At 46.5% G+C, this 21,160-nt stretch overlaps 11 protein-coding genes across 11 annotated transcripts; 9 read left to right on the top strand and 2 right to left on the bottom strand.

Annotated features, from left to right (window-relative positions):
• Positions 1–82: 82 nt before the first annotated feature.
• Positions 83–1,468, bottom strand: BKA55DRAFT_692810 (uncharacterized protein; the record flags this gene model as incomplete). Its single annotated transcript, XM_046199833.1, has 1 exon — positions 83–1,468. One exon carries the CDS (start codon positions 1,466–1,468, stop codon positions 83–85), a length of 1,386 nt encoding a protein of 461 aa, XP_046047142.1.
• Positions 1,469–2,183: 715 nt separating this feature from the next.
• Positions 2,184–4,212, top strand: BKA55DRAFT_692809 (uncharacterized protein; the record flags this gene model as incomplete). The annotated part of the gene is made up of 3 exons (XM_046199832.1): positions 2,184–2,715; positions 2,774–3,140; positions 4,017–4,212. 3 exons carry the CDS (start codon positions 2,184–2,186, stop codon positions 4,210–4,212), a joined length of 1,095 nt encoding a protein of 364 aa, XP_046047141.1.
• Positions 4,213–5,846: 1,634 nt separating this feature from the next.
• On the top strand, positions 5,847–7,422 carry BKA55DRAFT_517171 (uncharacterized protein; the record flags this gene model as incomplete). The annotated part of the gene is made up of 3 exons (XM_046188158.1): positions 5,847–6,619; positions 6,669–6,864; positions 6,916–7,422. The coding sequence occupies 3 exons, from the start codon at positions 5,847–5,849 to the stop codon at positions 7,420–7,422; spliced, it is 1,476 nt and encodes a 491-aa protein (XP_046047140.1).
• A 255-nt stretch (positions 7,423–7,677) lies between these two features.
• Positions 7,678–9,532, top strand: BKA55DRAFT_100751 (uncharacterized protein). The gene is made up of 4 exons (XM_046184671.1): positions 7,678–7,953; positions 8,001–8,102; positions 8,151–8,454; positions 8,506–9,532. Exons 1-4 carry the CDS (start codon positions 7,713–7,715, stop codon positions 9,182–9,184), a joined length of 1,326 nt encoding a protein of 441 aa, XP_046047139.1. The 5' UTR covers positions 7,678–7,712; the 3' UTR covers positions 9,185–9,532.
• Positions 9,533–10,005: 473 nt separating this feature from the next.
• On the top strand, positions 10,006–10,863 carry BKA55DRAFT_575223 (uncharacterized protein; the record flags this gene model as incomplete). Its single annotated transcript, XM_046193370.1, has 1 exon — positions 10,006–10,863. One exon carries the CDS (start codon positions 10,009–10,011, stop codon positions 10,732–10,734), a length of 726 nt encoding a protein of 241 aa, XP_046047138.1. The 3' UTR covers positions 10,735–10,863.
• A 143-nt stretch (positions 10,864–11,006) lies between these two features.
• On the top strand, positions 11,007–12,233 carry BKA55DRAFT_100736 (uncharacterized protein). The gene is made up of 2 exons (XM_046184669.1): positions 11,007–11,352; positions 11,402–12,233. Exons 1-2 carry the CDS (start codon positions 11,132–11,134, stop codon positions 12,066–12,068), a joined length of 888 nt encoding a protein of 295 aa, XP_046047137.1. The 5' UTR covers positions 11,007–11,131; the 3' UTR covers positions 12,069–12,233.
• BKA55DRAFT_100737 (uncharacterized protein) lies at positions 12,234–13,564 on the top strand. The gene is made up of 2 exons (XM_046184670.1): positions 12,234–13,101; positions 13,156–13,564. Exons 1-2 carry the CDS (start codon positions 12,398–12,400, stop codon positions 13,475–13,477), a joined length of 1,026 nt encoding a protein of 341 aa, XP_046047136.1. The 5' UTR covers positions 12,234–12,397; the 3' UTR covers positions 13,478–13,564.
• Positions 13,565–13,882: 318 nt separating this feature from the next.
• On the top strand, positions 13,883–15,335 carry BKA55DRAFT_665470 (S-adenosyl-L-methionine-dependent methyltransferase; the record flags this gene model as incomplete). The annotated part of the gene is made up of 9 exons (XM_046197748.1): positions 13,883–13,924; positions 13,975–14,016; positions 14,214–14,249; positions 14,317–14,434; positions 14,484–14,506; positions 14,555–14,592; positions 14,719–14,775; positions 14,821–15,240; positions 15,287–15,335. 9 exons carry the CDS (start codon positions 13,883–13,885, stop codon positions 15,333–15,335), a joined length of 825 nt encoding a protein of 274 aa, XP_046047135.1.
• A 983-nt stretch (positions 15,336–16,318) lies between these two features.
• On the top strand, positions 16,319–17,400 carry BKA55DRAFT_541885 (uncharacterized protein; the record flags this gene model as incomplete). Its single annotated transcript, XM_046190433.1, has 2 exons — positions 16,319–16,999; positions 17,050–17,400. 2 exons carry the CDS (start codon positions 16,319–16,321, stop codon positions 17,398–17,400), a joined length of 1,032 nt encoding a protein of 343 aa, XP_046047134.1.
• Positions 17,324–17,986, bottom strand: BKA55DRAFT_100712 (uncharacterized protein). Its single transcript, XM_046184668.1, has one exon. The coding sequence runs from the start codon at positions 17,902–17,904 to the stop codon at positions 17,572–17,574; it is 333 nt and encodes a 110-aa protein (XP_046047133.1). The 5' UTR covers positions 17,905–17,986; the 3' UTR covers positions 17,324–17,571.
• Positions 17,987–19,153: 1,167 nt separating this feature from the next.
• BKA55DRAFT_677793 (uncharacterized protein) lies at positions 19,154–21,078 on the top strand (the record flags this gene model as incomplete). Its single annotated transcript, XM_046198122.1, has 5 exons — positions 19,154–19,177; positions 19,397–19,724; positions 19,768–19,899; positions 19,949–20,251; positions 20,299–21,078. 5 exons carry the CDS (start codon positions 19,154–19,156, stop codon positions 21,042–21,044), a joined length of 1,533 nt encoding a protein of 510 aa, XP_046047132.1. The 3' UTR covers positions 21,045–21,078.
• Between the last annotated feature and the right edge of the window lie 82 nt (positions 21,079–21,160).

Genomic DNA, 21,160 nt, shown 5'->3' with positions numbered 1-21,160 from the left:
AGCAGAATCCATTGACAAATAGGATGGGTCCTTGAATCTGTGAAGTCTGCCAAAAATTTCTTCAAGTATGTCATAAGATCCATCACATCCATGAATCGTCATCGTCGTCACTCCAGTCCGCACCATGATCATCATCAACCCATTCATCATCATCTTCTTCAACCTGACCCTCCTCAAACACCACTGGCGCAGCTACAGGCTGGCCCTTGGTCTCAACTTCACTCCACATCGTACCACTCAAAGCGTGATCCCTGATCCAATCCTGGCATGAGGCAATGGGTCCCCTTTTCCTTGATTTTCTATCATATCTTGCATGTGTAGCCACATTCAGAACGTTGATTTTATTGTCAGGGTCAACCTCTTGCCAGTGAGGTATCATACCGCTGAAGTCGGGTAGGTAAGGCGGCCAGTTGCAGATAGCTATTGTCATCTTGGGCCCTTCATATACTAGACCGTCATGTTTCCTGTTTCGAGGGTTTGCTGCGGCCCATGCCCTCGCCCATCCTCCTTTAATATCATCATTTGAGAGATCATCATCAGACGGATCAGGCCTTATGAAGACAGCTGATTCCAATTGTGGACACGAGGCCATATCTTTCAACAATTGCTCCTCCATCATGACGTTATACAGGTATAAGCGTCGAAGTTTCGGCCATTTGGTAAAGGCTTGAGGTTGCATAATGCCAGTCTCGCCAAGGTATAATTCGTCTTTAACGCTGATGAGCTCTTCGACATTGACCAGAGCCTCAAATCCCTGTCTGAGGGGCTTTAAAATGACTAAGTCTTCTGAAGGGTCTAAATCCCGTAAGGGCATATCCACGATGAGAGTCTTGAGGACTGGTGCAAGAGTGACGAGAACTTCTTCAAGAATATAAATAGTTCGAAGGTCCTGCATTGGTGCGTCTCTCCAGTTGTGCGTTGAATATTGAGAATACCCATCATCTACAGGAGATCTTGACCGAGACGGGTCGGGTGCTGCGCGATAACTGCTAGTTTGTGATCCATCGGTCCATTCATCACTATGCTCGCTTGCCACGTCACTGTCCGAGCCGTCGTTGATACGACCAGAAACCCCGTTATCACGACGAGTCGACGGGGAATTTGTCTCATAAGTAGAAGCCGTATCAAACTTGTAATGCAATGGGTTGAGATATAGTCTCGCTGAGCCATAGGCTTCACAAGGTAACCGCCCAGTGATAGGGCTTTTCTGAGAGATGTATCGTCTGAACCTGCGGAGTTTTGACTTTCTGTCAATATAGAGACAGTTTTGCCAGATGAGTTTGCAAGCAGTGGGATATATTTCTCTGGAAACCCTCGTCAAAGATACGAGCAATCTTGTAGTAGGATGTGATGCGGGGAGGATTGGTCGTGCTGCATCATTCTGAAGGACCAGACTCTCGACTATCAACAAAATAATCTCGATTGGGAGCTTGGTACTACCATAAGTAATTGTATCTTCAGCTTCCATGTTGGGTATTTGTCGAGGTAAAACTGGAATGTTGTCAGCCGGTTGTTGCGGTCTGTTGTTGCCTTATGCGTTGAGGTTATTCTACTAACCGACAAACAGCTCGCTTAAATTGCACCGATATGTGAATGTGCTTCAACAAACCGATTCTAGCTGGCGCCAATCATGAACAACGTGGAATTAGAATATATACTCTGTGTATGCGTTTGATATCACCCCCTTTAACTTGAGTAGATTCTGTTTTCTCATGTAAATAGAGATCGAAGTTTGAGTAAGGTCAACTACGTCTTCTACCATCGCTTATCATCCCAGGTCTTTCCATTGGAATGATATACTCGCCGAAGTATCATAAGCTTCATCAGACAGATTAAAAGGTATAGGGACATCCTACTTGCCTATTTGTCATTCAGAAATGAGGTGCTGTGAATAATGCTCAATCTGCAGGAAAACGCTGCTTTCTTCGTTGCTTTGCGTGCAAGGGTTTCAACACAGCCATCGCTTATCCTATGTTTGTATGCTGCCTCAAATGCGGGTTTGCTTGTTTGAACAAACAAAGAACCTTCCAGAGCCCAAAATGGGCTATATAATCCTCTCTTCTTCCCATAAGTTAGGAGGAGTTCTCCAGTATGATCATGGTAAAGCTATCCAAGAGAGAAAGTTCGAGTTGAAAGGGTCTTTGGACCAACCTCCCTGACTTCTACTGAATGCTGTGGCGAGTATGGAAGCAGAGAGCATATTGGAGGGTCATCTACTGGGTCAGAGTATCGAAGAGGTGCTTGAGAGGCACTCGAGAATCAGGGATAAATACTCACGTCCTCCTGCGGAAACCGACAAGTTGTATAAATCGGACTTTGTTCAGAAAACATCAGCAACGTCAGACAAGTGCAAGGACAACTGTAGCGATGCTGCTCTGAAAACGCGCGAGGCTCGAGACCCAAAAGATGACGACCCCAAGGTTCATTATGGGCTTATAGCTAGCGCAAACCAACTGATGAAGGATGCAAATCTTCGTGATCAACTGATCGTGGAACAGGGAGTCTTGTGTTTTGAAATGGAAGCAGCTGGTTTAATGAACTATTTCCCATGTATTGTTATACGAGGAATCTGTGACCACTCTGACTCACACAAGAACGACGAGTGGCAGGGGTTTGCAGCAATGGCTGCAGTGGCTTATGCGAAGAATCTACTTGGGTATATCCCTGTGAGCAAGATTGAGAAGGAGGACCCCTTGATCAAGGCCTTGCACGGAAGTATGTGAAAATGGGTGTTATGGGTAATTTACAAGTACTAAATAGTCATGTAGTTGAGGCAACCTCGAGAATATGAGCAGCACTATCAAGGATACCAAGGAGACTGTGAGCTCCATTCAGAGAGAAAAGCGACACTCGGACATAGAACACTGGCTCAAGCCACCAAGGTACTCGACAAATGTGGTCAAGGCCAGCAAGCGCCGTCATGTTGGTTCTGGTCTGTGGTTCATCCACAGTCCGGCTTTCCAGGAGATCAAGACAGGCTCACGAAAGCATCTATGGCTCCATGGATTGGCTAGTTGCGGGAAAACGGTACTAAGCTCCCGAATCTTCGATTATCTCAGTGATACAAGTGGCATAGCTACACTAGCACACTACTTCGACTTCAACGATGTCGGGAAACAATCTCTCGATGGCCTTCTTCGGTCACTGGCATTCCAACTCTGTAAATATGGAGGGGAAGCTGCATCGGCAAAGCTCCTTGAGTTATTCGAAACCTGTGGTTGAGATTCTAGCGACACGATCAGACCGACATCGAGATCGACTTAAGTTTGACACTGAAAATAGGCTTTTCAACCCCTCCAATATCGTTAGATATTGTCCTGGTATGATACATATCGTACTAGTCACAGACGAAGATCTTCGTAAAGAACCTTTACACTCTTGGGAAGAAGTATATCTCACCCATTTCTCTGTCAAAGAGTATCTGATGAAACAGAACAACTCTTTTTTTTTTAATTGAATTGTGCGATTGCTATCACCGAAACCTCGCTCACTTACTTGAATGATGTGAAAAGGCTATTTTATCGTATGTGCGCTGATTACCCATTAGCAAAGCGTGCAGCAGATGTCTGGCCTGCATTTGCAAGGACAGCACAGTCTGTCAAGAGAATTGCTGAAACCACAGCCAACCTTTTGTTGAACTCAGAGAATCTTTCAAAATGTGACCGGATATCCAGAGAGTCACCCTGGCACTGGTCTTGTTATCCTTACCAAAGATCAAAAGATCCCCATTCTCAAGGGGTTTCGGGGTTTTATCACGCCTGCATGATTGGACTCCGAGATACTGTCATATACATGATGAAAGATTCGCAATTTAAGGTTCAAGAGCCGGAAAAGGAAGCCTGTTTAGTGATTGCAATTCGCAGTGAATATTCAGAGCTAGCCGAAATACTCATTGAGCATAGCGTTAGCCCCGATGCATCACATCCTTCATATGGACATGCTATCTATAATGCATCACAATTGGGTCTCACTCAGCTTGTAAAAATGCTAATAAATGCCGGAGCTAACGCAAACAGAGACGGCAAGGGCGAGGACCGCCATAAATCTGCTCTGTGTGCTGCATCTGAATATGGCCACTTGGAGATCGCACAAGATCTACTCAAGGCTGGGCATGACGATGAAATACACAATTCTGTTCAACTCGCTCTCGAGAATGGTCATACCACGATAGTCGAGCTCCTCATTAAAGGGCCTGCAAAGTTAGGCCTATAACCTGTGGATTACTCCAAAGCACAGCCTCTCATGGCACAATCGGACTTGTTCGCCGGCTATTGGATACTTAATCAAAACGCCTGTGCAGATCCAAAGCCCTTTCAAAAGCGTGTGAGGCTGGACGTGTTGAAATTGCCCGGCTACTTCTCTCTAAAGGTGCGAAAGCAGACTATGATTCCCTTAGGTTAGAGGCCTATAAAAGGGATGCCTTTTGGACGCCAAGTGGGTAGAAAGAACATCAAAAATTGGCGAGAAGAGGACTACATTTTGAAAGAATAGACAGAGCTATAGTGATACCTCAGCTAAATCTCGGAACTGAAGAGTGTACTGTTGAATTTGGCTTCTGAAGTGACTTTGCCAGACAAGCCAGGTCTGAAGGTGCAGCACGAGCATAACCTTGACAATATATTCAACGTATATACGCGTGAGAAGCGAAAGCCGTAGCTAAATAAAAGGCAAGTTAGTATTGCGTATCCTTGTCTTGGTTGCCAAGCCTTGACAGACTAGATGACAGGTAGATCATAGTACTACGGTTCTGCAATGAAACCATACTGCGGATAGTCATCCGTTGTGCCGGTAAACCACGATACCCTCAACTGCTCTGATATGCGTTGAACTACAGGGTACGGCCAGATCTTCCCCCTCCTAGTGTACATTCCCGTAAGTTTGCATCCACAAAGTCAGTTCGCCTCACAAGGCTGGGTTACACTACATCTTGCCTCAACGAACCGGTAGATCATTCCTTAAAAAGCGTGAACACAATCATTCAACGCACTGCAACACTGCATCGTGAAAGAATCGTCTTCTCATAGCAGTGCAGATCGTCATGTAACCAGCCACACTCGGATAATCACTACTAATTCGGAAATAAACTAGCCTGTGGCACAACTCAATTGACGACAAGGTTTCTTATCTTGCTGACCCATGTTGATGGCAAAAGAACCGGTGAGTCCAAGAATTATCCAAACAGGCTTTTCCAAGCTCGATTACAAAAGTCCGCCGAGGTTAGAAAGAGGGGAATGCTTGAATGGAGCCATTTCGTCCAGAAAAGATCATCATGTCATTTGCGGTGGCTGATAAACGTTGTTCTATCTCACATCCCTGTCGATACGACGAATAAGCGTAGAAAGATGCTTAATGCCCAGCGCCAACTTTATCATAGCGCTAGTCATACTCTATCTCTCGTGACCATTGGCCTATCTTTTGTGCTTGGCCAAGTGGTCGATAATCCCTGCGACCTGCCGTTATCAACATAGGTCGAATTGGCGAATACTCCAAAAGTTCCAGACGACGTGGGATCTGAGTCGGCGCTAGTTCCTGGAACAGGCAGTTCCTGCGGGGAATCAAAGACAACGCCAAGATTCGATCGCCCGAACATCCCTGGAACTGCCTGATTTGGATCCGCGGCCGTGGTCGGACTGAGAGAGCCATTGGTTCGTGGGACATTTCGTGCTATGCAGAAGTGCCGTGCAGATACCTGTACTATCACGAAAGAGTATGGGTTTGTGACGAGTAGATTGCAATAAACTTAATTCCGTACGATCAACACATATAAATATCAACTATTTCCACCCTCAACAATCCATCCTCACTCCTCATCCCTCTCCTTGCAGTCCAGTCCAGTCCAGCCCAAGATGAGATTCACCACTCTCTCCCTCCCCCTCTTCGCCCTGGCGGCCAGCGCCACCAAGAAGCCCCTCGTCAACGAGCTCAAGCTCCAGAAGGACATCAACATCAAGGACCTCATGGCCGGTGCCCAGAAGCTCCAGGACATCGCCACGGCCAACGGCAACACTCGTGTCTTTGGTGGAGCTGGTCACAATGCCACTGTCGACTACCTCTACAAGACTCTCAAGGCAACTGGCTACTACAATGTCAAGAAGCAGCCCTTCACTGAGCTGTACTCTGCCGGTACTGCCTCCCTCAAGGTTGACGGCGATGATATCACTGCTGCCATCATGACTTACACCCCTGCTGGTGAGGCTTCTGGTCCTCTCGTCGTTGCTGAGAACCTTGGTTGTGAGGCTGGTGATTTCCCCGCTGAGTCTGAGGGCAACGTTGTTCTCGTTCTTCGAGGAGAGTGCCCTTTCGCTCAGAAGTCTGCCAACGGTAAGACTGCTGGAGCTGCTGCTGTCATTGTCTACAACAACGTTCCTGGCGAGTTAGCTGGTACCCTTGGTGAGCCCTTTGGCGAGTTTGCTCCCATTGTTGGTATTAGCCAGGAGGATGGTCAGGCTATTCTTGCCAAGACCAAGGCTGGTGAGGTCACTGTTGACCTCAAGGTTGATGCTACCGTTGAGAACCGTGTTACTTTCAACGTCATTGCTGAGACCAAGGAGGGTGACCACGATAACGTTCTTGTCGTTGGAGGTCACTCTGACTCTGTTGCTGCCGGTCCTGGTATCAAGTAAGTTTCCAACATGTCTTTGAAATTCCTCAATACTAACAGACTCTAGCGATGATGGCTCTGGTATCATTGGTATCCTCAAAGTTGCCCAGGCTCTTACCAAGTACCGCGTCAAGAACGCCGTCCGCTTCGGTTTCTGGAGTGCCGAGGAGTTCGGTCTTCTCGGTTCATATGCTTACATGAAGAGCATCAACGGTTCTGATGCTGAGGTCGCCAAGATCCGAGCCTACCTCAACTTTGATATGGTAAGACCCCAAATCTATCACTTAGAAAAATCAAATACTTACAAATACCAGATTGCCAGCCCCAACTACGTCTACGGTATTTACGACGGTGATGGAAGCGCCTTCAACCTCACCGGCCCCGCTGGCTCTGACGCCATCGAGAAGGACTTTGAGCGCTTCTTCAAGACCAAGCGTCTCGGCTACGTCCCCTCTGAGTTCAGCGGCCGCTCCGACTACGCCGCCTTCATCGAGAACGGCATTCCCTCCGGCGGTCTCTTCACCGGCGCCGAGCAGCTCAAGACCGAGGAGGAAGCCAAGAAGTTCGGCGGTGAGGCTGGTGTCGCTTACGATATCAACTACCACAAGATCGGCGACGATATCAAAAACCTCAACAAGGAGGCTTTCCTCGTCAACACCCAGGCCATTGCTAACTCTGTTGCTCGCTATGCTAAGACCTGGAAGAGCCTGCCCAAGGTTACTCACAACACCCGACGATGGGATGCTGAGGTTGCTTCTGTTTTGAAGCGATCCAGCGGACATAGCCATGCTGGAGGTCCTTGTGGATCTGTTTCCGTTTAGGATGTATAACTTTTAAAAGTCTGTATTATGAGAGATGATGAGAGTTTATGTAGAGTAGAATAAAATGAGAAGACGAATTATGAGCAGAAATTTGGGTCCATGATGAAACTGTGACATTCGTTGTGTTATGTTTTTGATAAGCCACTCATTTTACATATTGTCGAAGGATAGTTTCTTTTCGTTATGGTGCATTGAATAGGTATACAAACACGCGGCCCGCCAATACTGAAGCGGAGTTTGCTTACGTTGGCATCATCAGAATCTCACTCTTTCAACCACCAACTGCTCAGATGGAGCAGAACTTCTTCTTCGTGGACGGCTTAAACGCCGACAAGAGCTCAAAAAGGCTCATGCGACAGCATGTAATGAAGGGTAAGAATGCAGGCAAAACATTCCATCGACCATCGCGAACAAATCAAGTTGTTCAGCACCGACCAATGGAAAGAATCCCTAGACCGCTCGCAACACAGTTCTTCAGCTTCCCATTTCCAGTACCAGTCACAAAGGTTGCTGGTAAGGCGATAGATGATTGTGAGTTGACGCCAATCGAGGTCGGCGTGTTGTGCTGATAAAGTTAGTCTTCAACGTGACAATCGGACTCGTCTATCCTTTCCAGCTCGGCTTTTCCCTCGAGAAGGACAAGGTCAAATGGCTCGAGATCATGTTTCACGATAAAGGATGCAAGTATAGACCTCTATAAATGTCGCCCACTGCTAAGTTGTTCCAAGCCTACGACTGTTCTCTGGCTCTCATTCAAGCGTCGAACGAGATATATCTCGGCATAGGCTACAATTGCACCAACTCACTCGCTTGTATATCTCGGACTCTCGATCAGTTGAAGGCGAGACTGAATAGCAAAGAAGCTTTGTCGGACCATACCATGTCGATTATCATGGCTCTTATCAACCAAGAGCAAGCAGCGGAACATTACGCGGCTGCGGAGACTCATATGGCGGGTTTGAAGAAGATAGTCGACCTCCGCGGTGGGCTGGAGAACATTGAAGATGGCATTGTGGCTGTCAAGATTTGTAGGTGAGTAAAAACTAGTCAACTTTTGGATGGGTGACTTGCTGATATCTGAAGGACTGATATTCTCTTTGCCTTACAACAAGGTGGACATCCACTGTTTTATCGAGATCATATGTGCCACATACATAATATCTTGACATCTCGAGGGTTCTCTCTGGAGCGCAACTCAGATGTATACTCCCTCCGTCATAACCGACTTGACTCAGCCCTCCAAGAAGTATTATTCGACACGATGAGATTGTGCAGACTGTTCAACAAGCACATGGATAAGAAGCCGCTCAATCTGCTTGAGTTCCAAGAAGTCCTGGTATCTATCAGCTATCGACTTCTGGGGTTTAGCACGATGAAAGAATCGAGACTCAAGGGGGATATTCAATCCGCATATAACATCGGGTTGTCACTATTTATGATCTCGATCTACTTTCATAACAAGCAGGATCGCATGGCTAGACCGGGACTTATCACAGCTCTTGCGAAGGAAGTCATTGGATCTATGTTGGATGATCACGAAGATGAGTTCACATTATGGCTTCTCATATTGGGGGGAATATCAGTTCCTGCAAATGATGGACGTGAGTGGATGGTTGAGAAACTCCGAGACCAAGCTTCAATGCTTGGCATCATGACTTGGGAACAAGCAAAGGATAGTTTGGCCAGTTTTCCGTGGATGAATGCTATCCACGACGAGCCAAGTCGGAAGTTATGGGATGAAGTCCGCTTGAGAGACGTGTAATGATGGAGTTAATGCTCAAATGAAAGAAACCCGTTAACTCCGTTCAGATATTATTCAAGGTAAATGTAACCAACCAATGGGGTTTCTGAAATATGCCGAGAACCTTCTAACCAGATGTGGTAGCAAGTCTCTTATTGGCTCAGATTAGACTATAGTGGCGCCAGGATCTCCAACTGACATCTTGAGATGGTTTCCGAATCGGGTAGCAAGTCTTGTATTGGTCAATTTCGAGACCGAGGCTTGAGAGGATTGTGAATATTCAGGGTCCTAACCGAGTTTTATTTGAGCATAAATAGGCTGCTTTCCATCGTCCAGAGAGAATTAAACAACAAACTTCCAGGAACACATTCATAATCATAATATTTAGATTTTATCCCTTCAACGTCCCAATAACCTTCATCAACTATCATTATGGCTTCCACAACACACTCAGAATTCAATGCCAACACCGAAGCTGTCGAAGTTGCAAAAGCCTTTGCTGATGGTATCCGTGGCAAGATTGTCCTCATCACTGGAGTAAATCGTGGTGGTATTGGCTTTGCGACCGCCCATGCTTTTGTGAGTAGCCCATTCGAACTTCACATCCTCCAAGTCTGATAAAAGTCTAGTCCACTCAGTCCCCAGCTCATATCATCCTTGCTGGCCGCAACCCCTCGAAGGCAAAGGAAAGCATCGATGAACTCAAAGCAGAGTTCCCAGATGTAGACTACCGGTTCTTGGACGTCGACCTCTCCAGTCAAGAATCCGTCCGCAGCGCAGCCAAAGAAGTTCTTTCCTGGTCTTATATACCTGCTATTGATTTAATCATCAACAGTGCTGGCATTATGGCCGTCCAAGAGCGAACTCTGTCTAAAGACGATATCGAAATGCATCTCGCAACCAACCACATCGGTCACTGGCTTCTCAGCTGCCTAATAATACCCAAGCTTATCAAAGCATCCGAGGGAAAACCAAAGGGCTCCGTTCGTATCGTCAATGTCAGTTCTGCTTCGCCTATGGTATCAAACATGCGCTGGAGCGATATGAACTTTGACAAAAAGAACAAAGACCTTCCCCAGGAAGAGCAGCCAAATTATGAGTTTTTCAAACTTTGGGGATACAAAAACAGTGAAGACACTCCCTATGTTCCCCTCGATGGCTATAACCGCAGCAAGGTCGCCAATGTTCTCTTCGGCATCGAAGCAAACAAGCGTCTCTTCGAAAAGCATGGTATTTTCACTCTTGCTGCTCATCCTGGTGTTATCATGACTACTGAATTGGGAAGAAACTTTCCCAAAGAGACGTTGGAAGCTGTTAAGAAGTTGGGATCGATGGGATTCTATACTCATAAGTCGTTGGGTGCTGGGGCTTCGACCAGTCTTGTTGCTGCATTGGATCCAAAGCTTGCGATCGGTATTGGAGAGACTCATGAAGGAAGTGAGAATTATGGAGCATATCTTGCTGATTGTCAGATCAGTACTGGGGCTAAACCGTTGGCTGTTTCGAGCAGTGAGGCTAAGAAACTGTGGGATTTCTCTGAGGAGGCAACTGGACAAAAGTTTTCGTGGTAAAAATCTTACGAGATCGCTACTCTTTCTGCTATCATTAGGATCGGCTCTTAATAGTTAAATTTTGAAGTCCTTGATGAGTATTCAAGCCATTTTTGGAGTCTCAACCTTTTATGCTTGTGCGTTGTAAAATGCTGTATTAGTAGGGTATCATTGCTGCCGCAAAAAGTTTCATCATTTTAGGCGCTTAAGATGCATACTGCATCCTCCTCACTTTTTCTCGTCATGGTATTGGTGGGATGTTCCATATTCCTGCATGTAGTAGCCTCAGCCGCATATTCCCCTCTCATAAACCCTGTAGATACCACAGCCTGATTTCGATGATATAACTCAAGTACCCGGCGAATTGTGAACACGCAGGTTGAAAATATTATTTTCTTTCTGCACTAACCATATCAAAATGTCCGAGTTCGAAGGTGATGACTTTTCCAACAACCTATTCAGTGACCTTGCGCCGCTGCTCACTCTTTTTGGTGAGCAGGTGACCAAGCAATTTCTTAGCATGAGTATGGGATGGGCTGATAATATCCTGCTTGCCATGGGGCCTCTTGGTGTTATCACGATTGTTGTTAGTGCCATTCATGTAGGCGGAGATAAGAGGCTGAGAGCGCTGATCGGGAGGTATACAACCATAACCAAAACCTGGATACAAGAGCTAATATGATCCAAGAGCACGAGAGAGTCAATCAGTTGCCGAGCAGGAGCTTCTATCATCCACTTCTGAGAACGTGTGCGAAATGTGGAATGGTCAACAAATCGTTCGATTAATTGGAGACTCTGAGGAACTCAAAACACTCATTGCCACAAAGTACGGAAATGTATACGACATCCAAACGGCAGTCAACCATGACGTACTCAGCGTATCTGGCCAGGGCTGTCATTTCACCCCTGAGGAATTAGAAGTCCTTTCCAACGCCGCGCCAAATCTGGCTCTCAATGTCCCCAATGCCACACCACCATCTTATGAACTGTGGATATGGACAGCGCTGGGTGTTTTACTCCAGCTATTTGCCCTTGTGTTCCCAGCCCTTGCCGAATTCTTGTGGGAATGGGAGAAAGGTGAAAGTACTATTCAAGCATATGGATATCCATGTTTCTCGGTTGGGAGTATATGCTTGATAGTAGGTATAATGATGTGCGGACAAGTTATCGAGGGTGTAACGGAAGAGTTCGAGTTTAAAGTTTCAAAAGAGAACGTGGAAAATGATGTCAAGATATTCTGCTACCAGCGTGGTCGAACTGTCGGAGAGCAACACTTTCCATCCTATGCAATCTTCAACTCCAACGGCAGTATCAAGATCTCTCGGATCGGCCATAATACCAAGGGCTACATGTAAGTCTAACCATCACATCTGCTCCCTTGGACTCTGCATAACATTCTTAGACTGTTGACGTACTGCTCATCTCTGTTGGCAGTCACAGGATACATCGTACAGTTCGTTGGCTTTCGGGCTCTCCATTGGTCCTCCACTGTTGTTCAACTAGGCATCACACTCGTCATTACTGGAATCCGAGCTTGGGTAAGGCGAGGTCTCGCCGGCGAACCTAACCTCATATCATCCCCACCAACTTCCGAATGTCATGAGCTCGCTTGGTTAACTCTCTTTCTGGTCGGTGATGACAAGGATCACAACTACACTCCACATAGGCAAACATCTGGACGTGTATGGGAGCTTATATCCTCCGCGATCGATGCTACTTCCCCGAATATCTCATCGGGCCTCTTACTAAAACCTTATATACCGATATGCAATCGCTTGGAAACAACGTCTCAAACAACCTGCGGGATCTTATCGAAAAGGTAATGGACTTCCTCAGCGAGCCCGGAACAGTAACCTGGAAGAATCTGAATATTTTACCTGGCCAGTCCGGTGAAAATAGTGATCACGATGTCTCCGGTGGAATTATTCCGATCAGCCTAATATGGAGCTTTAACGTTGTGTCTGGTCGGTTTATGCCCGATAGCTTAACAGATGTATTGACAAAACAGCTTCGATTCCATCTCACAAGCCGCGCCAAAACCAGACGAGATTTAATCAGTCCTGATACGCCACCGCATTGGATACTAGCGGATGCTGAGTATCTTGAGGCTGTTCTGTCAATATGCCTATTTTCCATGCTATCTCCAAATCCCGATGTATGGCAGAACAGATCTTCGCATATCCCGTGGCGTGTCATAGGTCATAGCACAGCTACATCAGCTGAGGAAAAGATTGGCCAATTTAAGAAATGGCTCATACATCCTGCTGTACAGGCTGAACTCAGTATCTTGAAAAGGCGAGATGAGTACCCCAATAACACCTACCGATATGGCTGGAGACCTCGTGGACATTCCCTCTGCCTTGGAATGTTCTTATCTTCATTATCAAAGTATGTCACTCGTATTTTTCGCTCACCTGATTATATGTTAACAAGCCTCGGCAGGCAAGAAAAGAATCCTTCCTCCACCGAATTGCATACTCCAGAAAATATAGTTGAGCTTGTTGTTCGTGGTAATTATAGGACAAACTTGCCAGTGATGTGGGCGCAGGAGATCTTTTCGATATTCATGCTTGCTATAGCTTCTCAAGTGAAGGAGGTTCTGGGGCCGACCGAGACGTTATCTAAAACCGCAAGTGAAGGAGTCTATGAGATCGCCTGCTTGAGGCGAATTTCTACTCTGGTGATGGAAAGTGGCTTGGCAAACTCTGTTGAAGAGGCAAACTTGTTGATTATACCAGCTTTCTTGCATCACGGCCTTATTTAACATGCTGGGCGACTGATCACTTACAAAGGGGTTGGTTTATGGATATCCCAGACTGTTGCTTTTAGAGCCTACGAGCTACAAACTATTTCTTGCTACTTATATATAACTTAGAGTTCCGGGTGAACAGGCAGGCTATCAAGGATTCTGGAATATGTCGGCCGTCGGCCCGAGTTTCACATAACAGAATGGTTCTTTGTCGGGGAACTTACCACGCGGGATGCTCGGGTATGCATGTTGGTCCTGTCACTTGTGAAAATACAGGGATTGCGAAGCAACGATTCGAGGGGATAGAGTATGACAAAGGACAATCCCTGTTGACAACGCGTCCCGCGGAAAGTAACATGATATAAAATCATAATTCTCTCAAACGAGAGGGGTTCAAATCGTAACTCTCCAGCTATTGAGATGGCTTCCGAAGAACGGCTTGGGCCTCAAGGCGATTTCATTGTTGGTCACTATGCTCAGACATAATTGTCTACCCACTCACTTGTTTTAAGGATCCGGATACCTTTTCTGATGCGGATTCTACACTGTCTCAGGTGAGTTGAGGGATCATCGGATGATTCCTTGATGATTCTCAAAGCTGATTATCGCCAGCCGGTTACCGATTCTCTGGCTTCGCTGCGATCGAGCATTCTTCAGCATCAGATTGAGAATGGCCGTACATATCACTCAATGAGTGCTGGAAGCAAGTCGAAACATGGAAAGTGGCGTGATATTGACTAATGATCGGTAGAATATGCGTATCCCAATGATCAAAGCGAGAATGAGCGTCTAGGCAAGACCAAGACATGACCAGAAACCCTTTACACTTGGCTGATGACCTGATAGAAATTCAGCACAACGTTTGGCTTTTAACTCTCCGTGGAAGTCTGGCGCTGTGTCCCAAGGGCAACGAAGCTGCCAAGAGAGTCCTTGATGTGGGCACGGGAACAGGATGCTGGGCAATCGAATATGGTCAGTCAGAATTACCATTCTTGTTCTGTATTCGCTAATGGAATCGAAGCCGATGCCTTTCCTCAGTCAGAAGTAAGTCGTATCAAATAGCAAAGCCGCATAGATATCTTACCCCAGCAGGTGATTGGTGTTGATCTGAGCCCAACTCAGCCTACCATGTAAGTAACCAGCAAGTCAGACGCAACAATCACTGACTCTTTAAGGGTGCCCGTCAACTGCACATTCGAAATCGACGATGTCGAAAAAGAATGGACTTGGGCAAAACCATTCGATTTTGTCTTTAGTCGCGTCATGGCGGGTAGTTTCGAAGATTATGACTCCTTCATCTCCAAAGCCTACAAGTCAGTCTCCATCCAAACTCAAAGCCAGTAACTCACATATCTCAGCGCCCTTGAGCCAGGTGGATGGTTCGAAATGCAAGACATAGTCCTCCCCTACAAATCTGACGACAGCACCCTCCATCCAGATCTCGAACTCGCCAAACTAGGCCACTACTTCTGTGAAGCCAGTGCAATCCTCGGCCGCTCAGTCGAAGCGCCGCGTCACTACAAAACCATGATGCTAAAAGCCGGCTTCATCAACATTGTTGAGCATCACTTTAAATGGCCTCTTAATGCGTGGGCCAAAGACCCTTACTACAAGGAGATTGGCGCTTGGAGTTTTGCTAATCTTGATGGTGGGCTTGAAGGCTTGACTTTAGCGCTGTTTACGAGGGGAATGAAGTGGACTAAGGAGGAGACTCTGGTTTTTTGTGCGGAGGTGCGGAAGCAGCTGAGGGATCCTAAGATTCATGCTTATCTTCCTGTGTAAGTGACGTTGAAATGGGCTGAGATCTTACTAATCTTTGGGTAGTATTGTTGTTTATGGGCAGAAGGCAGAGTCAGCCTCCACTGGCGAATAAGGGTTGAGGGATCGAGTTCACAACTTGATATAGTCTCAAACTATCTGACTAGTTCAAAACTTAGTGTTGTCTTCCCGGATTTGAAGACAACACGCTTGCTTGGTTACAGTTTTTATATCTTACCAGTTCAAAGTCTGCAGCACTGAAGTTAGAACAGAAAACTCGAACCGTCCGAATTTTTCATGAAAAATTTTACGTGACCGAGAAATGGATAAACCAACCCATTATAGATCTTCAGCACATGCCTTGTTCTTCAATGTAGCAAGAGTTGTCTCGTATTTTCACACAGCTCCAGGGTATGCAAGATCATCTCTGGCCTACTTTGTTGGGTTAGCCCCTCATCTCATTACATCCAACTGACACTCCCTTCAAACCGGATAAATTCCCTAAACCGACAAAACATACATAATCTAATCTAGGCACCACTCAATCTATGCTTAAATCACCCGTCAAATGTCAAAATCAAGTTCCTGATAATCATTCACAACCTCCAACCAATCACATCCTCAACCCATCAACCATTCCTCCCCAACAGACCTAGCAAACCCCTGCGCCGCTAGAACCAACAGGGAATAATCCGGTGCTCATCTCGGCGCTTTACCCCGCGTTTCGCCTCCCGTCGCAGCCAAACTCGCACACCCAAAGGAAAGAAATTCAACGCTCGCTTTTGCTACTGTTTCCCTTTTTTACCTCTACACGTATCCGTATGTATGCACACCTGACATACTACCTCCTAACTTAGTGTCAATCCTGACACTTTGAAGTTCAGTGCCAAGTAAAAGACACGGGGGTTATCGTAACCGGGATTCAAGTCTATTTAACTGGTCGACGTCGGACGCGTCCTCCTTTTTTTCTTCTTCACCGTTGAGTTTTCTCACTCAACCATCGTCAAAAACCCTCGTTCAAAACAGTGGATATCCCTTTCGATATTGACGGCAGACTATATACCACCTCCCTATTTCAGCCACCTCAACTCACCTCTCATGTCCGCGTCTCCACCTAGCGGCTCGTCCAAGCGACGAGTGCGCACAGAAGCTCAAATGAGCCAGAAGCGACTGGCAGATCGCGTCAAGCACAGAGAGAACCGGCAAGAGCACAAACAACGCATGGAGAGGATGGAAGCAGACATAGCACAGATCCGGAAGAACCTCGACACTGTTTCTGCTCAACTCCGGACGCTTCCGCAGTTGAGCGCTGATCTGGTGGCTTTGCAACAGAGATCTTCGCAGAAACCCCCTGGCGAGGCTTACGAGATGGACACGAGCGTTGAGACCCCGGGCTTCCCCGCAGGGCGACGAGCGGCGGGTGCTCCATGTGCAGCAGACCACCACGATATCCCACCTGCGGAGGTTCCGGAGGTAGTGTCGAGTTTATTTCCCACGCCGTCGCATGTCGATTGCCGATGTGGAGTGCAGCATCACTCGCAGAGCGATTGTCTCGAGTATCGAAGTTTCGCGATACTTTACGAGACCCATGCTGCTTTTCCCAAGGATCCGCTTCACGCTAGGTCCCTGCCGAGGAACCCTGAGCTGCCTAACATGACGCTTCACTCTTACGGGGATAATGCAGTCACATGTTTTCTCACGTCGTTTCTCAAGGGTTTTGAGATGGCTAGTGTGGAGACTTTGTTTGGGGTCTATTTCTTTGCCTATCGTCTTATGAGAGTAAGTTCATCTTTACCTTATTGTCTCCTGCATACTAATCCTTCGCGTAGTGGCGCTTACATCCTGATCCTATGACTCTCAAGGATGTACCGCCGTGGCTGCTTCCTACCGAGGTTCAGAATACGTATCCTCATCCTGTGAGCATCGATTACATCCCTTGGCCCGATCTGCGAGACTTTTTGTGTACGAATCCACGTATCAAGTCAAGGCACTCCGTCAAGATATACCTCGAGTCTCTTCAACTAAAGTGGCCGCCTGGATGTCCCTTGATGGCTGTTGAAGGTGGTCAGGTTCGCGTCAGCCCCGAGTTTGAGGCCATTGCATGTGATCTCAATAATTGGGAACTAGGGCCACCCTGGTTGGAGGCTTTTCCTCGTTTGGTTTCACTTGTACATCCTTAAATTTTGGTCCCTGTTTCTTGGTCCGTTTGTTGGAAAGATGAGAGCAGTTAAGAGAGATGATCGTTGTTTTATCATAGATACCAGAGTCTACTCCTTGCATGGAAATGAATCACAATTCCTCTAACTTGTTCAGCATTGCTTATGATTGATCCTCCTTCCCCCAAGAGCGTACTATCTCCCCTCACGTCGCTTCCGTGTCTCTTCGACTAGCCTCTCCAATGCCTGGCGATCAGCTGGCTCAGTACGCGTGTACAAACCCACTGGGCTTCCTGGCATGTCGTCGTCCGTAAAATAGCTAGTTCCGAACCGGAACGATGACTGACGCTCGTTGACGGGCTTGTACCATATTGCCCCCCAGTATCCTTCGTCAAAGGTGTAATACCTTCCAGACAGCGCATCCTTGTTAGGTTTTCCTAGAAAGTCTTCAAAATAAACTCCCCAGGCGGAATGTTTGAAGGTGAAGTTCCGTAACAGCGGCAGATTTTCGCGGACGCGGTCGAACATATTTGCATCCTCCTGGGCAGTGGCAGGTAGAACCCCACTTATATCTCGCAACGTGAATCAGTAACACAATCTACGCATTCACAAGGTAATCTTAAAATGGAATGACTGCCATTGATTATGCAGTAGCTCGCATGCAAGTCCTAATGAATCACCCAAGCAGCTTCTATCCAGCTTCGCAGGTACAGGCCTGCATACGCGCGGTCTTGGAACGAACTATGGGAAACATTTTCCCATATAAAGAAAATTGGCACATGTAGATATATATAAGTGATACTATTAGGTCATGTGATTGATCAATCAATTATAGCTATCGCAGGGTAATGAGACATTTTAACTTTTGGGAAAACTCTCTCTTGGAGCGCGTGAATAGAGTTGCGGAATCAGAGTTGCATTGCTTGAGATCATGTAGCGGGAAGAAACGTTATCGAGACAAGATCTGTCAAAACTTTGCTTTTTATAAATAACAACTTCTGATGAGGTTTAGCAACATTCGTGAATTCTTTATAGCTTGGATATTGGGCATTTCAGTGACTGCCAGGTCTTTATTGTCGTCTGGGCCAATTGCAGTCCGGAGCTGTGGAAGTGGATCCACGGGACAGTGGAGATGAAGCAATTCAAGCCTCTCCAAAGATCATGATCGCGATAATTCAATAGTGATAAAGAACAAGTAAGAACCTTTATAGTAGAACATCCCCATAATAATTTAGCACATTGAACTGGATAGAATCTTTCTCAACCTCCAGAAGGCCCTCTTTATACACTCCTTAGAGCTTCCTCTATCTTGAACTCTTGAACCCCCACTTCCCGAACCAACTGAACCTCAGTCATAATTACAAAGCTCTTCTTCTTCACTGCCAAGTCAGGATACGGAGCGTATTCCACCGAGAAATGTAGCCAATCCACGAAAGCATTACGTCAAAAGCCTCCGAAACGAGCACATGATACACGCCAAAGACAAGATAAAGCTGAGCAAGAACAAGAAAGGTCCACAGTTCATTAGAATCCTTTCGATCGACATGAAGTCTGGGGAAGCAAAGTGGAGAGAAGTCGGCACCCGCTGACAACAAGTCCCGATAAGCCATACAAAACCCCATCGGCACTCGTGTTTATTTCGGCCTTTCGCCAAGTAGATCGCGCCGAGGCCCCGATATTTACTGTCTTGGCTGAAACTAACACGAACTTGGCAACCTAGGTCTCGTTTGAAGATAGCTGCATCCGCTGACAGATCACCTCGTAATACTCCTCCCACATGGTTCTCCAACGATTTGCCAAGGTTAATGCAAGCCTAGATCCAGTTCGGCGATAATCAGTTGTTGAAGTGTCCAGTTTACCAATCACTTTACACCCACAGCTTGATCCTTAGCGAAAATGGGGAGTGTGTAATTAGCTGATTGTGTTGAATATATAAAGAAAGGTGAGAATTGGTAGAAAGGAAATAGATATTCTGTAGGCTCAATCTTAGAATCAACATGTCTCACTACTTCTTTTACAGCTTTGGAAGCAATTACAGCCGTCAAGAAATAATAAAAGACAATCAACGCAGGCTGCAAAGAGTACGACAATTCTTTTACAGAATGGCTTAGTCATACAACATGGCGAGCAAGATTCTGTTCAAGTTGTCGAGAACACGGATGTTCTGATAGTAGACGGCATTATCAAGGAAATCGGCAAATCTATCAAACCTCCACCTCATGCTGAAATTGTCGACTGCTCCAACAAGATCGTCAGCCCGGGTTTCATCAATACACATCATCACCTTTGGCAGACGCAGCTCAAAGGATATGGCACGGATCACTTCTGGTTGGAATACTTCTCAGATGGTCAGTAGTATCCAGCAGTGAAACAAGGTCGCTGAAATTTTAGACGTTTTACAATCTTTCAACTATACCCCTCGAGATATTTACTGGGGCCAATTGGCTGGCTGCCTCGAAGCCATCGACGCCGGAACAACATTCGTTCTCGACCATTGCCACGGCTGCACATCTCCCGAACACGGCATGTCTATGAGACCCTTCTCTGCTCGATCAAGACTAACATGAAGTAGCTGAGTCTGCTATATCTGCTTTTTCCGACTCCGGTATCCGAGGTGTATTTGCATACGGAGAAACGTTTCTAAACCTGAAGAAATGGGACAACAAGTCATGCGTCCCTAACGCCATGTCCATTTCCGAACCCTTCATCAAGCATGTCGAAGACCTAGCCCAACGAGGCCCCTTTGGGAATGACTGTGTCAACGTTGGCCTTTCGTTTGATGGATATCATATGCCAGAGCAAGAAGTTGACAAGTTATTCCGTCGAGCACTCAAAGCCAGTGTTAAGCTTATCACGTCGCATAGTGGAAATTTTGGTAAGCCAATAACAAAAACCTATTCATTGACTGCCTAACAACGATAGGGCCATCGGTACCAAAAGCCCTTGAGAGGTATTCTCTATTCCCTACCCCAAAAGACGATTACACTATCGTCATCTCCCACGGAAACTACATGGACGACGAAGACTTCAACTTACTCAAAAAGCACCGCGTCCCATTAGCCTGCACGCCAGCCACAGAAGCCCAAGGCTCAATGGGCTGGCACCTCCTGTTCGAACCAGGCCTCGTCACAGCCTTGGGCGTAGATTGTCATTGCCTCACCTCCTCATCTCTTATGCAAGCAGCTAGAACCGCTCTTCTTTTCTCCCGTCTGCAAAAGACACTTGAACTAAAAGAACAAGATCAAAAGGTTGATAGATTTGATCACACGAGTCATGACGTCTTTAACAAAGCCACTATCGAAGCTGCGAGGGCTGTTGGCATGGAAAATGAGATAGGATCTATTGCTGTCGGTAAACGAGCCGATATTCTGGTGTTCTCGCGAGATCGATCTTTGGCATTTGGGGCATCAGCGAGGGAAGAGCCGGTCGCGGCGATCGTGACGTACAGCGAAGCTCGCGATATTGAGGCTGTTTTGGTAAACGGCTGCTTCAGAAAACGTGGAGCAAAGTTGATGCCTGTTTTGAAGAATGGAAAAGCTGTTGGGCTTGGTCAGGTTTTACAAGAGCTTGATCAGAGTCAGAATAACATCAGGCAGAAGCGAGAGTCATGCAACATCAGCATATCGAAGGGCCTGGTCTCGAGCATTGTTCAACCAAGCCAAGCATAAGTCTGTATTTAATTTATTTAAACTTTTATAAGGATCCTATAAGCATCTCGAGCCTTTTCACTTTTAGCCCATCTGAAGGCGATGTTACAAGTCGAACATCAAGATCAGAAGTGACT

Source organism: Fusarium redolens, assembly GCF_020744475.1.
Source record: "Fusarium redolens strain MPI-CAGE-AT-0023 chromosome Unknown BKA55scaffold_12, whole genome shotgun sequence".
Classification (NCBI taxonomy): domain Eukaryota; kingdom Fungi; phylum Ascomycota; class Sordariomycetes; order Hypocreales; family Nectriaceae; genus Fusarium; species Fusarium redolens.
The sequence above is the reverse complement of the archived record's forward strand: the minus strand, read 5'-3'. Positions and strand labels throughout refer to the sequence as shown.

What these genes read in the sequence shown, in the direction of transcription:
- BKA55DRAFT_100712 (XM_046184668.1), bottom strand. Translation starts at nt 17,904, where the DNA reads ATGTTCGACCGCGTCCGCGAAAATCTGCCGCTGTTACGGAACTTCACC.
- BKA55DRAFT_100737 (XM_046184670.1), top strand. Translation starts at nt 12,398, where the DNA reads ATGGGAGCTTATATCCTCCGCGATCGATGCTACTTCCCCGAATATCTC. An exon ending in TTCTTATCTTCATTATCAAA is followed by an intron (nt 13,102 to 13,155) that starts GTATGTCACTCG and finishes AAGCCTCGGCAG; the next exon opens with GCAAGAAAAGAATCCTTCCT.
- BKA55DRAFT_100751 (XM_046184671.1), top strand. Translation starts at nt 7,713, where the DNA reads ATGGAGCAGAACTTCTTCTTCGTGGACGGCTTAAACGCCGACAAGAGC. An exon ending in TGGTAAGGCGATAGATGATT is followed by an intron (nt 7,954 to 8,000) that starts GTGAGTTGACGC and finishes TGATAAAGTTAG; the next exon opens with TCTTCAACGTGACAATCGGA. An exon ending in GTGGCTGTCAAGATTTGTAG is followed by an intron (nt 8,455 to 8,505) that starts GTGAGTAAAAAC and finishes TGATATCTGAAG; the next exon opens with GACTGATATTCTCTTTGCCT.
- BKA55DRAFT_100736 (XM_046184669.1), top strand. Translation starts at nt 11,132, where the DNA reads ATGTCCGAGTTCGAAGGTGATGACTTTTCCAACAACCTATTCAGTGAC. An exon ending in CTGAGAGCGCTGATCGGGAG is followed by an intron (nt 11,353 to 11,401) that starts GTATACAACCAT and finishes ATATGATCCAAG; the next exon opens with AGCACGAGAGAGTCAATCAG.